The sequence below is a fragment of the Phocoena phocoena genome, chromosome 3 (assembly GCF_963924675.1).
Source record: "Phocoena phocoena chromosome 3, mPhoPho1.1, whole genome shotgun sequence".
NCBI classification, from domain to species: Eukaryota; Metazoa; Chordata; class Mammalia; order Artiodactyla; family Phocoenidae; genus Phocoena; species Phocoena phocoena.
Genome location: NC_089221.1, coordinates 26,826,472 through 26,842,748, shown reverse-complemented (window position 1 = coordinate 26,842,748; position 16,277 = coordinate 26,826,472). Strand labels below are relative to the sequence as shown.

Here is a 16,277-nt window from a genome sequence, read left to right as displayed (position 1 = left end):
AATCTCTTAAGGCCTTTTGATATTCTGTTAGAAACGGAAAGATTAAAAACAAAAAAGTTTCAGAAAATGAGGTCGACAAGGCCTTTTATGATCAAACATTCAAACCCATTCCTAAGTGCCTAGCACTTGGTTTGTCTCATTTTTGTCTGCACTTAAAATAGTAAGCCCGAACATCATTGATGGGGGTTTGAAACTCACTCATTCAATCGGTGAGATTCGATACACTACACTTTCGGAAGTTTTATTCCAAAACGTCAAGGAAAAAGAAGAGAACGACGGCAGTGAACCAATGCCCACAACTTAGTGACCGCAGGATCACTTGGCGGCGGCGACATTTTTGCTATCCAATCGCCGGGGAGTCCGGAGAGAACGCTCTCTGGATTGGTCAGAAGAAACATCTGTCCAGGTTCATTCAAGAAGGGACTTGACGTGGGGCTCGGCCGGCAGAGGATTCTGGCCAATCAGAGAACGCATGGGGGCGGGCTTTGCCGCAAACGGTGGAATGGAGCCTATCTCGGAAGGCTAGTATCCGCCAGGCAGACCGGCCTGGCGCCAGCGGAGGAGGCGTGGCCTCCGGCCGCGGGTTCTCGACTGCTTGGGCCTGCGCGCGGAGTGGGTGGGGCCCGCGTGCCTGGGCGGGGCGAGCGGTGTCAGCGGCGGAGCCGGATGCGGGCGGTGCAGCGGCCGCCGCTGCCCTGGGGATGGGCGGAGCCCCGGCCGCCAGTGCTGGTGGCCGCTGCGAGCGGCCGCCTCTGCTCCCGCGCGTCGCTGCTTGCCAGGGCGGCGGTATGCTGGGGAAAGGGGTAGTCGGCGGTGGCGGCGGCACCAAGGCGCCCAAGCCCTCCTTCGTGTCGTACGTGCGCCCCGAGGTGAGGGGGCGCCGCGCGGGCGGGGCGTCTTACTGGAGCGGCAGGGGCGAGGGGCGCCTGCAGCCCCTTACCCGTCGCAGGAAGAGCCGCGGGCGCTTCCTGCCCGGGTGCCGGAGGGAAGCCGAGCGGAGTGAGGCCCCCCAGGGGCGCGCTGGGCTTCCCGGCGGGCCCGGCTGAGGATCCCCGACGCGGGCAGGCAGGTGCTCGAGTGCAGGGCCCGGCTTGCTGGCGACCAGGTGAAGGGGCCCGAGCCGGGAAGGTACTGCGGCCCGGCACGCTCCTGGCTACAGTGGAGGGGAGCTGGGTTTGGGGCACCGAGAGAGGGGAAGAGCAGGGACGTCTGGACCCCCTTGGGGACCTGCCCAGAGCCTGCAGTCCGGGCGGGTCTGCCCTGCCCTTGGAATTTCTCAGTGAGTCTGTGGAGCTTGCTTATCTCAGCTGCTTGCTTCTAAGAGTGCTATTTGATGCCGCTGGCGGGATACCGTGCACTGCCTCTCGCTTCCCGTCAGCACTGCAGGGAGAAAGTGTGGGTCGGTCCCGGCCTCAGTCAGCCTCTACCTCTTCCTTGTAAATTCCCCTCTGTCGCTTTTTCCCCCTTTTATTTCACCCCCTCACCATCACCCTTTCGACTCCCCTCCTGCTTTCCTCCTGGAGTTTTACTGTCAAGTTCATTCATTCATTCAGAAAATATTTTTTGAGCTCCTACTCAGTGCCAGGCACTGTTCTAAAACTGCTTGGGGGTATACATCAATGAACAAAACAAAGATCCCCGTTTTCCCGGAGCTTACCTGAGGGAGAGAGGGGTAAACAATGAATAAAATAGGTATAAGTAAATTATATGGTATATTAGAAGTTGAAAGTATCATGGGAAAAGAAAAGACCTCCTTCTCCTCCTTGCACAGTGGCATTTGAGCAAAGATTTGAAGGATGCTTGGGATCTGAGGGAAGAGTCTGGAGTGTTGGAGGGCCATCATGGAAACCAGCCCTGCAGAATCCAGGGGAGGAGGGGGAGAGTCCTAGGAGAGGAGGTGAGAGAGGTTACAACCTGTAGGCCTTGCTGAGAGCATCTTGAGCTATAGCTCCCAATCCGAATGCCTAATTAGATGCATTTTCATTTCGGATTTCTGAAGGTTTTTTCCTGCTCCTCTCTCAGCACTTTAAACAGCAATGTGCAGAAGCATTAGCAAACTCTTCGGCTGTCTTCACACCTCTGTAGAGCAAAGGCAGGTGGGCTGTGGATGAGAGCGCTTGATCAAGGACCGCTTCTCTAAGACCACCTGTGGCCTGAAGCCTTTGCAAATATATCTTTAAATTCAAATGTGTGTCTTTTTTTCCAGTGGAGAGTACTCTTGAAATGGGTCTTATTTTTAGTCCTAATTTTTAAATAAAAACCACTTCCTCTGTAAGTGCTTGATAAGGAGTCAGGGTCATCTTGCATATTCAGCAGGCTCTCCTGTAGTATGGAGGGTAAGAAATGTGGTCAGTTTCTCTTTGTGTCTTTTTTGATGGAGACCTGGTTGAAACACAACTGAGCTTTTAACCTTTCCTCTTTAGGGAGACTAAACTACAAGTGGAAGGTCTTCTGAAATGTGGCCAGAGTTCCATAATGTTCAAATTTTTTATCCACCAAGAGCACATGTTGTAATTAGACATGTTTACCCTCTTTGCCCACAGCTCCTGATATGTTTCCTTTGAGGGATAATTAGGGAAGGGGAGTGGTTCAGCCCCAAAATAAGCCTGAAGTGGTCACATTTTTCAGATCCGTATAGTTGGCAGTTTTGTTTTCTTGCAAGAAAATAGTGCTGTGTAGACACTATGCTTCTTTGTTGAAATCTGTCTCAGAAAATATTTTGTAACAGAGGATAAGGCTCTGACCTAAATCATGGATGGTTTTTAGAAGATAAGGGAATGCGGGAGTAAAGAGACAATTCGCTGTTAAGTACAGTATAGCTTTTGCTAGCTATTACGTTATGGGAAATGCATGTGAGCAGCTTCCAGGTATAGCCTATGTGCCTCTGAGAGCACTGGGTCTGGTAACCTCTTGACTCAGGAGGAATCCTTCAGAACACTTTTCTGAAGACTGTCATTCTGCTGTTTCTGTTCCTTTCCCTCACACTGCCCTCATCTTTACTGCTTGTCACGTGTGTTTGCCTATCACTGTCTTCTCTGTATGCTCTTTGTTTTTGTTAGCTGGGAAGTCGCAATTTCTCACGCACCTTTTTGCCGGTAGATCGCTAAGCTTCCAGAACACCCTTCACGCCTTCACGGTGCAAAGTGCCTTATGATACCTGTGCCTGGTGATGAACTTGTTCTAGGCTGATCAGATCTTAGAAGATTTATCAACAGCTGCGTTCTGTATGCCAAAGAGGCTATCAAGAGCCAGCCCTTTCTATTAAAAACAGAAGGCTTAACTGGGTAAAATATTTGAAGATGATGCTTATAAACATGATGGCTTATTTTTTTCGTTTTGTGATCAGAAAGGATTGGCATTGGACAGCCTAAAATGAGGGGGGGGGGAGTTAACTTCACCTGTTAAAACTGGATCTCTGCCACAGTAACTTGGCTCTTCTGTCATTGATTCTCCTAAATCAGTGAATGTGAAAGTTAAAATCCTGAGCTGTAATTTAGGATCTTTGGTCATGTTTTGTGAACTTCGCCCAGAGGGTTGCAGATCAGTAAATGGCGTAAATGGGAAGCTGATGGTTCTGGAAGCTGAAGTGAACGGGAGGAGAGAGCTGGGCCTATCTTGGTGGTACCCGATGGCTGGTACTTAAAAACATCTCAACACCTCCACCCCAGCTTAGCCGCAGACAAAAGGTGCCTCTGTGCAGGGGAACCCTGGATGCTGAGCTCTGCTTCAGGGAGGTGTTTGGTTATAGTTTGGGTGCCAGATCCACTTTTCTTATTAAATAAAACACCTGTTTGAATTATTATTTCAGAAGTTGAAGTGGTCATTGTAGAAAGGACAATATAGATAAGCAAACAAATTTTTTACAGAAAAATTATAAGCTTATTAACGACTTGGAATGTATCCTGTCAGATACGTGTGTAGATGTATGCATATGTTTTTTACCAAAACGGGACTAATACTGCTGATCACATTATTTTGTAATCTGCCCATTTCACCTGAAATGTATATTGTAAATGTCTTTCTATGCCCATTGTTAACCTATAACTTCATTTTAAATTAGACCCCTTTTCCTCAACAGAGACAGACAGTGTGATGGGGAGATGTTAGGTAGCGCAAAGAGCCCAAGAAAGTATTGTGGTTTTTTTTTTTAATAAATGTATTTATTTGTTTGTTTATTTTGGCTGTGTTGGGTCTTTGTTGCTGTGCACAGGCTTTCTCTAGTTGCAGCGAACGGGGGCTGCTCTTCGTTGCGGTGTACAGGCTTCTCATTGCGGTGGCCTCGTTTGTTGCGGAGCATAGGCTCTAGGCGTGCGGGCCTCAGCAGTTGTGGCTTGTGGACTCAGTAGTTGTGGCTCGCAGGCCCTAGAGCGCAGGCTTGGTAGTTGTGGTGCACGGGCCCAGTTGCTCTGTGGCATGTGGGATCTTCCCGGACTGGGGCTCGAACCCATGTCCCCTGCAGTGGCAGGTGGACTCCTAACCACTGCGCCACCAGGGAAACCCCAGTAGTGTGGTTTTTAAATGGTTTTCTAGTTAGTCACCTTCTCTGCTGCCGAATGACAATTCTGATTCTTTAAGACTGTCAGTTTTCTGCTCAGTTACCTGGAAATTGTAAGCACGGGTTTGGTAATTCATAGTGGTTAGAAATGCTTAGTGTCTGTACCTGGCAGCTTGTAAATAAAGGACCCTTAGGTGATCCTAAGAGAAAGTTCTGATTTAATAAGAGCCGGTTCCATTGTGATAAGGGAGCCAAATAAAAGCCTCAGGGTACTTGTGTGTTGTTCTCTGAAACTAAGACCAGGAAAAATTCAGCTTTTAGAGTTTGCTGTACTTCTGCCCATGTTTGTGTGGTATTCCAAATATGGTTAAGATGTACTTTCTAGTTGAGTTTAGGTCAGTGCTTGACTTGAATGCACTAATAATAGTTATTAATTACTTAGTTGTGGATTTTCAGACTTGGAAGAGAATTTAAAGATGATCCACTCCACCCCTGAACTCTTCCTCTGTTATGTTGATGTGAATGAGGCCCAGCGGGGTTAATTGCCCTGCCCGGGGTACAGTGTTATTGTAGAACAGAGTTAAGAGCTGTCTCTGGAGGCCAGCAGTGCCTGTGGCTAAGCCAGACCCACAGCAGATCAGGAAAGGTTTTATACAGATGTGGGGAGAAAAGGCAAGAAGAGACATGAAGATTGAGAAGGGTCCAAAAAACCCAGATTTAAGAGCCGATTTTTTTTTCCTTCTTACTGATCCCTCAGGGAAAAGAATGCATTCGATTGCCTCTTCCTCATTTAAGGCCATTTCTTTTGGTGGGGAGAAGTGAACCCATGATCCTAAATTCTTCCCAGAGATAGGACTGTAGGTATATATCAAAATAAACAAACCAAGAATTCACTGGTATCCATTAGGCACTTCTGTGTCCCAGAAACTGCTTATCTCATTTCACCTTCATCTGTCTTATGTGGCAGATACTACCATTACCCCTCTTTTTTGTGTGTAGATGTGGAAAGTGAGACCCAGAGAAGTTAAGCGCCTTACTCAGGGTCACAGCTGGTGAAGGTTGCCGCCAGAATTTGAACTGGGGCCTTCTGACTCCAGGGCCATTCTCTTATCCCTCTATTTGTGAATGCAGGGAATATCATTAGTGAAACATGCTTATAGGCATGCCTGGTGTTTGCACGCTAGAGTGCTTTCTCATTCGTGTTGTCTAGCAGCGGTTTCTTTCTTGGCTTTTTTAGGTTCTCCACCAGGGGATTGTGAGCAGATATGGGGCTCGTTGGCGATACGGTTAATTTGTTCAACAGATACTTATTCAGCACCTACTAGTACCAGGCACTACTCTAAGATGTTGGGGATCCAAAACAGATGAAATGATTGAGATTATTTTTTGGTGGAACCCTCTCGTATTGGACCGCTAATTTTGATGACTTTGATGGATCGATGACGAGAGGAGATTGGCTTAGCCTAAAACAGACCTCCTTCCTCAGTCCTAGCCGTAAAAAATACCTTTTAAAGCAAAATCTAGACCCATTACTTTAAGACTGTATAACTTTTTCTCCGTTCCAAACTAATTTTTTAATGGCAGAATTTTCTCCTTCAGCTTAGAGGTCATCCATAGTGATTTAACAGGCCATTAAAGGACATTCAAAGTTCTTCCTAAAATGACCACTTTCTTAGCTGTGGCTTGAGCCTGACGATCTGTCCAAATCTTCCGCTTTTTCTCTCCTGCATGTGCTTCCTGCGGCATCTCCCTGGGTCCCATCCAACACCACACAGCTTCTGCAGATAGAGCACCAAAGATGTCATGAGGCTATTGTCAAGCAACACTTCCTGCAGCCCATCAAGCAGCTGCCACACAGACAGCCCCCGTCTTAGCCAGCCTCTCTCTGCGCCCTGCTTCCGTCTCTGAAGCTAAAACCAGCACTGCTGTCAAAATCTTAGGCTGTGGGGAACGCATGCTTAGAAATTTAAAGTTCTAGATCCTTCTCTGAACATCCTCAACAGAATGTTTGATATCCTTTGACTGCTTCCATGTGAAGCCATTCTATGTCACAGCGTGCTTTAGAGAGAACTCAATTTTAGGGGGTCAGAAAATTTTTTTATCACTATAAAAGATGTATACCTTATTTTTATGATAAAGACAATGTTGCAGACTTTGGAAGTTAGAAAAATAAAACTACCCGTAATTATGCTACCCTAACCAAAGCAGTTATTTCCATTCTTTAGTTGTCTAGGCTTTGTCTGTGTCTTATATGGTTGCACTCATAATATGTGTAAAAATTTATAGCCTGCCCTGCGGTTGTTGTGTTTGAAGGTGGCACCGCTGATTCGCTTCGGCGGAGCAGAAACTTCGAGTCGTTTTTCCAGCAGGAAGCCTCCCTCAGTTTCCCATCAAGTTAAGCTTGTGACTTCTTATGTGCTTTATTTGGAGAACAGTGGGTTTGCAGTTTGATGAATCATTTACAGTAAACTTCTTGAGGTAGATGAGGAGGTAGGATTGAACTGGAATAATTCTGCTAACCTCTAATATTCTGCTGCTTTGGAAGGCAGAAGAGAGGAGGTGGAAATGGGAGAGGGACTCCAGGAGGGACCGAAGCTGCCCGAGAACCGGAAGGGCCGCAGGGCTTCCCCCTTTCCTTAATCCCCTCTGCGTACCTTGGGTGTCACCCTCCAAGGAGAGCAAGCACTTGTCTTTGCTCTCCCTTGCTAGCTGTGTGTGAGGCCAGTCCTTTAAGCCTTGGTCATATTTCTACCCAAACAGTGGGAATAATAATACCCATCTTATCTGATAGGTATATGTGAACATTTATGAGTCTGAACTGTGACTGTTCACACAAAGCCCTCAGCGGAGTGCCTGGCGCCTGGGTAGCCTTCAGGAGATGTGGGCTTTCATTGTTACTGTTACTCAGGAGCCACCTGGATGGTTTCAGAAAGTACTTAATCGTCAATCTTAGAATACAGGATCTTTCCCAGCTAAGGTATTAATGACAGTGGAATATTTAGTTGTTGCGGTTGTTGCCATGGTATCATGCCGGGAAAGTTCACTGTGGTAACTCTTCCTTAGAGTATTTTTCACCATCTCCGAAAGTTTCTTTTCTTCTTCTCTTTGTTCTTTTATACGTTTGAGAATGATTTGATTATGTTTTAAATTCCAAACCTAATGAGAACATTTAGCAGTTGACTTTTTTCATTGTTAACATTTGGCCTTTGACGTTTTGCTAGATTCTTTCTGTGGACTTATTTTTTCGCTTCCCTCATTTCTGAGCCTCTCTATCATAGGCCAGATTTTGTCCATCACATCTGGTCAACGACTTAAGATACGAGTAAATAAAATCAGATTACCTCTGGGAGTAATAATTCTCTTTACCTACATCAAAGGCAGTTGCCAGACTGTGCTGTTTTGATTATATATGTAAACGCTTTTCCCTCCTGTGCCCCTTCGTCATTCCTTGTAGACCTGGCTGGTGGGCAGCCTTTCAGAGGTGGCATCTAAACCGTCACTTGTTTGCTTTGGGGGGAGAGAATGGCTTCAGCCACGAGAAAAGCAGGGCCTGTGTATGAAAGCGCTGGCCACAGTGGTGAAATATTTTGAAGTCTACCTTTCCCTTGTGACAGATTGCCAACCCCTGTTTTAGGCAGTAGTCCTGAGCTGCTGGGGTTTTTTTCCTTTTGTTTTTGCTGAGAGAGTTTTTTAAGATTTCTGAGAATACATTTGAAGGGAATGATCCCAGTTTTTTAGACGAAAAATCTCACTGTGTTCCTACCTTTTCTCCATATATAAAATTGAATTCGTGTTTTGCTTTAATTTCTTGAGACGCACTTCCCAGTGTGACTTCACCTCTCCGAGCCTCCCTTTCCTCACCTGTGATGCTGGATGCCCATCTTCCCTGCAGGCTTATTTTGAGCATGAGAAGAAATACCAGGCACACCCAGCTTGGCACGTGATACGTGGCAGATACTCAACAACTGCTAGGTGCTTTTATTATTATTAACAAGAACTTGCATCAGAAGAATTACTGAGTGTGTCACTGCCATTTGCTAAGCACTGTGTTAGAATTAGGCGTGAAAAAGAAAATCGGCAGGCTGTGCACTCCGGAGGCTGACATTCTGCTGGAGAGATGGCAGGTCGACAGATGGCCGCGACGTGCAGAGGTAGGTGCTGCCTGTTGATGAGCGGGGAGCACACGACGCTCTCGGGCACGGAGGAGGGCCCACTGCTGCCTCTCCGCAGCATCTGGCCTCATTGGAAGGTTGCGTGGGACTCGGAAAGGGCAGCGTTGACGTGGGCTCCGCTCTGGGGAGGTGGGGGAGGATGCAGTGGGCAGGCAGGAGGCACAACTTGAAAGGCTTACAGGTGCGTGGGGACCAGGTGGTCAGACCATCTGTCCTCTCCCCTTGTATAAGGTGCGCGCGGAGGTGCAGGTGAGGCAGGTCCTGAAGAGTAGAATCCAGGGGCACCACTGGGACACGCCTGTTGTTCCCTGCTTTCTGTAGATGCTGCTTTACGCGTCCGTCTGGCTCTCGGCGAGCCTGTAGGCAGCTTCTCATTTGCCCCAGTTCCTCTTGCTCCAAGATGATGGAAAAGCTACTGCCCCAAGGCTTTTAGCTCCCTGCCAGCTACTCGGCTGACCTGGTATTTACATAGCAGCTCTGGAGGGGGACCAGGAGGGGACGCACAGAAGGCAGCGCCATGTGTTTCTGCAGCTGCTGTTGGTCCCATCAGTTAGCTTCAGTGATAAGACTCTGACAGCCCCATGACTGCTCCCTGACACCTTTCCTCCAGCGCTTGTGCACATTCCAGCGCTGCCCTCTTCACTTTCAGTGTGATATGCGGGTTAGGAGCATGGCTTTGGAATTAGAGCTTTGCCCCTTGCTGTATGGATTTAAGCTGGGTATGTAACTTCTCTGAGCCTCAGTTTCCTGACCTGTGAGATGGGAATGAAAGTAACCCATACAAGTGACGTTAGTCTTAAGTGAGACAATCCGAGGAGAGTTGCTAAGTCAGCACAACTCGGCGTGTACTAAACACTTATGAGATGTTAACTGCTGTAGTTGCTGTTACTCTTCACCCCAGGAGCTGCAGCTGTGTGTCTTCATTCATGTGTTTGTTTCTTGGGCCAGCAGAGCAGGTCCCGATAATGGCAAGACTTGACCTACGTTCCGTTCGAGCGTTGTTCTTCGCTTGCACTCTCAGAGGCTTGTGTCTGGAGCCAGGGGTGCTGTCCCTCTTATTGGACCCTGCCATACCCACAGTGGGCGCCCTTTCCATTTCCCCTCCGGTACCGATTTCTTTTCCAGTGACTTGTTTCATGGATTCCCTCTCCGTCCTCCTGTAACAGTATCTTCCCTTGTCTCAAGGGCTTCCAGGAGGACCTGGGGTTTGGGCAGCATGCTAGGTCCTGGGCCTGAAACTCCAGTTCAGCTCCACTTCCCACCTTCCTAGCTGCTGCCAGTGGCCCCCTCCTTCCCCAGTCACGTGTGGTCCAAACCAGTCGCAGTCCCCAGGGTGCCCTTTGAGAGGGGCCTCTGTGGTGGTCTGTCTTCATTTCCATTGCCACTCTTCCTGCTAGCATCTCCTCTCATGCCCGGGACCACCGACCACAGCTGCTTACCTGGTCTCTCCACCTGCCACTGCTCCCTTCTGCATCCCCCTCCCCGAGACACTCCTCCCATCACAGCCAGGCTCCTTTTGGATGCAGCCTTCACGTGTCATTTTCCTATTAAGAGTCCTCCATGCCCCCTGCCCCTACCACTGGTCCAAATATTAACGCACTTTCCAGGCTAACCCCAGGTTCTGACTGCTTCTGGTTTGTTGAAAGATAAGTAGCTTGGATTTGGGAGCCCTGGGCTCTGGCTGTTTCTTTTCTGTGTGTCCTTGAGGGAGCCCCTTCAACCTCTTTGGGTCTCATTTCCTGATTTATAGAGTTGGATTAGGCAAGTGTTTTTTTGTTTTTTGTTTTTTGTTTTTTTGCGGTACGCGGGCCTCTCACTGTTGTGGCCTCTCCCGTTGCGGAGCACGGGCTCTGGACGCGCAGGCTCAGCAGCCATGGCTCACGGGCCCAGCCGCTCCGCGGCATGTGGGATCTTGCCGGACCAGGGCACGAACCCGTGTCCCCTGCATCGGCAGGCGGACTCTCAACCACTGCGCCACCAGGGAAGCCCATAGGCAAGTGTTTTTAAACATATTTTGTGCAAGGAACTTTTTTTTTTTTTTAAACAGCGTGGTTCTTGAACAACTTTTTCAAAATGCACTGTCCCAAGTGCTGCTCTGGAGACTGAGACAGGCCCCAGGGGTGGGGAAGGGTGTGTGTGTGTCAGGGTGGGAGCGGGGACCTGCAGCAGGGACCTGTGTTCTTTCTGTTAACTATGATCTCTTCCTTCAGCCCCTGTGGAGAACTGCTATTTCAAATGAAATAATAAAGGAAGCCCCACAATAGAGAAAGACCAGAAGAGAGAGGGTATGAGAGGTACAGTGTGAAAAGCCCCAGACCAGGCAGTACCGAAGGCTCTTGTTACTTCAGCCTCTTTGCATTCTCTTTGCTCGTAACTAGCTGCCGTCCTCCTTTTAGCCGTGATACAGGCTGTCTATAGCTCTGGGTTTTGGTGATGCCATTTGAGTGTTTATTCTCTACTCCTTTGTGTATAATTGTTCTATGTCTGTGGCTCTTATTTCCCCAACAGAGCTGTAAGCTCCTTGAGGGCAGGGCTGTAGTGCTGGCCACTCAGTGTGGCCTTGTGGAGCTCAGGCTGGCTTCAGAGAGGGCTGAATGGACTGTGGCCCAGGGCCATGCCTGGAGAGGGCCTCAGAGGGTAGCTGGTGGGAGCTTCACTCAGAGGTCATTTTTTTTTTTTTTTTTAGAACACAACATTTGAACATTTATTTAACTTTCTTTTATACTTACTTAGGGTTATAAATTCCAAATATATCACTTTTAATTTTTGTTTACATCCCTGTCATTGAAGATGGCAAAAAATGTTAACCAAAACAAGTCCCTGCAAAGTCACATGACCAAGGGCCTGGCTACAAGAAGAACAAAGAGTTAAAGTCCATGATGCAGTTTACCAGACAATGATGCAGAGATGAGTTTGCAAGGAGCTAGCATTCTGGCTGGAGTGGTGGAAGGAGGAGAGTGGGCACTGATTGTGGTATGTGCTACAAAGAAGTACAAAGAAACAAAAATAAAATACATTACTGTGGACTCCATTTACTCAGAGGTCGTTTTTATTTCTCCTGCAGAGTGATTTGGGGGAGTTGAGGTTGAGAACTAGGTGAGGAACTTCAGTGTGATTGCTGACTCTACTCTTGGTCTTTGTGCCCCAAGAGTCTGCTTTGGCCTGAGATGCTTTGCCTAAAAATACCCCTTTTCGCTGTCACTGTGGCGCTTAGTTTGGTAAGCTGGTGACCTGTGTGGACACCTGAAGCCCAGCTGTTCCCCATGATGTGTCTCCAGCTGCTCTTTGCTTCCTTAGGCAGCTTCCGTTCCAACAAGCGAGCAGACCCTCTCTGTTGGAATTAAGCCAGCTTTTTGTTGAGGTCAGATCTGTGGGTTCTGAGGCTTACACTGCTATGGTGGGTCTTACCATTTACACTCTAGCCTGAGGTTCTTAATAGGGAGAATGTGCTAAAGTGTTTGGATTATTTAAAGGCCTGGGGAATGCCTGGTTAAGAGTGATCTTTGCTAAGAAGCATGAGTAATCCTTTCACTGCTGTTCAGTAAATGATGAGCTGTCAGAACAGGTGAGGGCTTTAGTTTGGATCTTGGTGAGCAGTTACTTTCTTCCTTCAAAAAGAAAAAATCTGAGGTAGGGGAAAAAAGCAATAAATCTAAATGTGAGAAAAAGGACTTAGAATGACACATGGGTAAGTTGTTTTTTTTTCACACACACATACTGTATTTTAGTTTTTACAAGAATGAGTAAGTATTGCTTAGCTCTTGGGGTAAGGGTGCTGTCTGAGGTTGTTGCCTATTTCCCTGTCCTGGAGACTTGTTACAGTTGAAGGGACACTTGATGGTGTGTGTGTGTGTGTGTATATATATATATATATATATATATATATATATATATATATGTATGTATGTATTTTTTTTTTTTTTTTTTGCGGTACGCGGGCCTCTCACTGCTGTGGCCACTCCTGTTGCGGAGCACAGGCTCCGGACGCACAGGCTCGGCGGCCATGGCTCACGGGCCTAGCCGCTCTGCGGCACGTGGGATCTTCCCGGACCGGGGCACAAACCCGTGTCCCCTGCATCGGCAGGCGGACTCTCAACCACTGCGCCACCAGGGAAGCCCGAGTTATGTCTTAATAAAGCTTTTACAAAACACAGTTTAAGAATCAGGACTAAACTTGGTATCAGAAGTCCTGAGTTCTGGCTTCACCACCTATTTAGCCCTGTGAGCCCAGGTACATTATTTAACCTCTTGGAGCTTCATTGGCCTTATCTGTAAAGTGGGGATGAAAATTCCTTACAGGACTGTTGTCAAAATAAATGACGTAGAACATGTGAAACAGGACATAGTAAAACCTCCAGCAAATTATATATTTCCGTGTTTGAGTTAGACATATATTTCCGCGGGTAACAGATGCTTAGTCTGAAGTGCTCTTGAGAGTTCCCAGCTCGCCCTGTGAAGTGAACATGTATTGTGACTGAGAACTGATTTGCATGATGAGTAAACAGCAGAGTCCTTAAGGACTAGGTCCCAACCCTGCCCCGCATCTGTGCTCTTGGAACCTTGAGTCCAGACAGCGATCGTTAGTTCGCCTCTTACTGCATGTCTGCTCCCCTGGCTTCAGGTGCTGCTGACGTGCTTTATTGTCAGAGTAGTTGTTGCTTGTATCCAACTGCCAAGGCAGTGTAAGGTTAGTAGAGTGGAGCTGTGGTCAGTGGCAAAGCTGGTACCTGATCAGGCTGGCTCGGAAGGGAGCGGAGCCCCCTGGCCAGGAGCGGGGAACCAGCAGCCCTGGGAATCAGCTCCAGGGAACAAATCTTATTTTGATTTCTCTAGCTTCCTAGACCAGGACAGTAGATAGATCCACTTAAGTCTCTAGTCTCTATCCTCAGTGATAAGGCTTCCGATTTAAAGTCTGTCTTTGAATGTGCCCCTGCCCTACTCATGAGACTAGAATGTGTTTCAGGAAGCCAGCTAACGGAGAGGTGTGGGAAAGGTCAGTAATACCTGCCACTAATCACATACTTAGGTAGTAATTTTTATTTATTTTATTTATTTATTTTTGGCTGCGTTGGGTCTTGGTGCTGCGCGTGGACTTTCTCTAGTTGCGGTGAGCAGGGGCTACTCTTTGTTGCGGTGCGCGGGCTTCTCATTGCTGTGGCTTCTCTTTGTTGCGGAGCGTGGGCTCTAGGCGCACGGGCTCAGTAGCTGTGGCTCGTGGGCTCTAGAGCGCAGGCTCAGCAGTTGTGGTGCACATGCTTAGTTGCTCCATGGCATGTGGGATCTTCCTGGACCAGGGCTCGAACCTGTGTCCCTGGCATTGGCAGGCAAATTCTTAATCACTGTGCCACCAGGGAAGCCCTACTTATTTATTTAGCTGGCTCTTAGTTGCGGCACACGGGATCTTTTAGTTATGGCATGTGGGCTCTTAGTTGTGGCATTCAGGGTCTAGTTCCCTGACCAGGGATTGAACCTGAGCCCCCTGCACTGGGAGTGCAGAGTCTTAACTGCTGGACCACCAGGGAAGGCCCGAGAAAGCTTTGCAGAGGACTTGAACTATGTGGGCAGTGGACTGGACGAATTGGGTGGGCGGGACAGGGGAGAGCGGACTGTGGGGTCCAGCGGCTGCGCCGGGGGCTGGATGGCGGGAGCAAGACTCTGATCGTGGGGGTGCGCAAGGTGCGTGCTGGCGGCTGGAAGGAAGAGCAGCAGCAGAGAAGGACGGGCGTGGACAGACTCTAGAACTGTTAAGGAAGCAGAGCAGACAGGATCATGAGAGGCAGGGGATAGCTGAGAATGACTGCTGGGTGTACGGTAGGGCCAGAGTCCAAAGGACAGCAGGTTCGGCGAGGGGCGGGGGAAAATGATGAGCTGACTTAGAAATGTGAATTTGGAGGATCTGAGGGACATTACAGTGCATGAGGCCAGGAGGCTGTTTGGGGTCCAGATCTGGAGCTCTGAAGAGAGATCTGGGGTAAAGATACATTTGAAGGGAGGAGGGTTGTCAGCATATGTTGTGGGAGAGCTTCTCCAAGGAACAGAGGTCCTGTGGACCCCGCCCAGAAAGGAGATGAGGAAGAGCAGCCAGCCAGAGTGTTGGTCGTTTGGCCCAGACGCATTTCTGCTGATTTTCAGGGCTCTAAATGACACTTCCTGAGGGTAGCAGTCTCCGAATGCGGTTAGGTGTGTCTGCTGTGTTGCTGTTGTGGCCTCCTGCACAGCGTAGCAGTGTACACGAGTCATTACTGTTGCTTGTGCTGTGGTCAGACTCCCATGTACTCTGAGGAGGTCAGGGCTGTGCCTTGTGTTCACATCTGCTTTTGCTGTGCTGGTACAGCAGGTGCCTAAGAAATGACAGTTCGGTCAGTGAAAGAGTGCCTGAAAGGCCAGGGAGAGGAAACGGTGTCCTTGGGGAGGATGTGGTCGGCGGACAGGAGCAGGCTTATTGTAGTGAAGGGCATGGCTCTAGACAGGCAAACCCAGGCTCAAGTCTCGCTTCACTTAACCTTGGTCAACCTCATTTTCCCCATCTCTAAAATGGGAACAGTAATGGCAGTTAACAGTTGTAAGGATTAAGTGAGATGATGCGTACAGATAACCTTCTGCAGGTGTCTAATGTTTACTGCACTGAATACCCAGTTTTCCAGTTATTATTTTTTTGTCTATCTAAACATCTTAAGGGCAGAAGTCAGTTCTTCATCTTTTTACACCGGGCATTTGGTAGTTAGGTTACTCAGGAGCTGTTGAAATGAATTGGTATCTATTGGCAGTGGCTCATCTTGCACCTCTGAGTAACCAGACATACAGCTCGAGTGTTGACTCACTGGTTTCGCTGCACGGGCTCATGGGAACCCTGTGCTTTGGGCCACGCCTTCTCAGAGACGTAGTTCTGAGAGGAGATCAGATGGACACCTCGTAATTGCTGGGCCACCTGTATGAGGTGGGTCGCAGTGGGTGTGTCTCCTTTGGGCCACAGGCTTGCTGGAGAATGGGTGGCAGTTCTCACGTCTCGTCTGGCACAGATGTGGCCAGAATAGGAGTGCTTCTGGCTCTGCACGGGGCAAGTTTCTTAGATGTGAGGGCAGTGGCAGCTGCGTGTCCTGGGAATTGTTGATACTCACCGCGGCAGCAGGAACAGATGTAGGTCCTTTTGACCTGTGGGGTAAAATGTGCGGAAACTGGAAGACTTGCTGTTCATGCCCTTTACCCTCTTTTTAAGCTAAAAGAAACAAACATAAAAAAGTAGCCATAGCATTAGGGTAAATGTTGAAATAGGAATTAACCCAAAAACCCCAACCTTGATCCTCGCACTCTGGCAGAACTACCCTCCATTTATGTTCATGCCGCTGTTCTAACTGAATTCAGGCCACTGAGATACCCTAGTTTTGAAGACTTGGACATTCTTTGACCAGTGCCAGCAGTCTCTGCTGTTCTTTTGTGCCATAATAGCAAGCTTTGTCCACACTCAGATGGAGTAGCAAGAGGTGCTGCACAAACCACAGGGATGGTGTTTAACGCCCCATTTGTTGAAAATTTGCATCATTTTCAAATGAGTTCCTTTTCAGGCCTCTTGCAGAGAAGAGTCTGTCAGCATAACTAGTGGAACCAGTTCT

At 48.3% G+C, this 16,277-nt stretch overlaps 1 protein-coding gene across 3 annotated transcripts in view; it reads left to right on the top strand.

Moving 5' to 3' along the window:
• The first annotated feature begins 788 nt into the window (after positions 1–788).
• MTMR12 (myotubularin related protein 12) overlaps positions 789–16,277 on the top strand; it is a 62,949-nt gene continuing 47,460 nt past the window's right edge. For all 3 annotated transcript variants that reach the window (XM_065874677.1, XM_065874676.1, XM_065874675.1), the window contains exon 1: positions 789–869. In XM_065874677.1, the coding sequence (XP_065730749.1) occupies positions 789–869 (81 nt within the window). The remainder of the gene's footprint in view (positions 870–16,277) is intronic.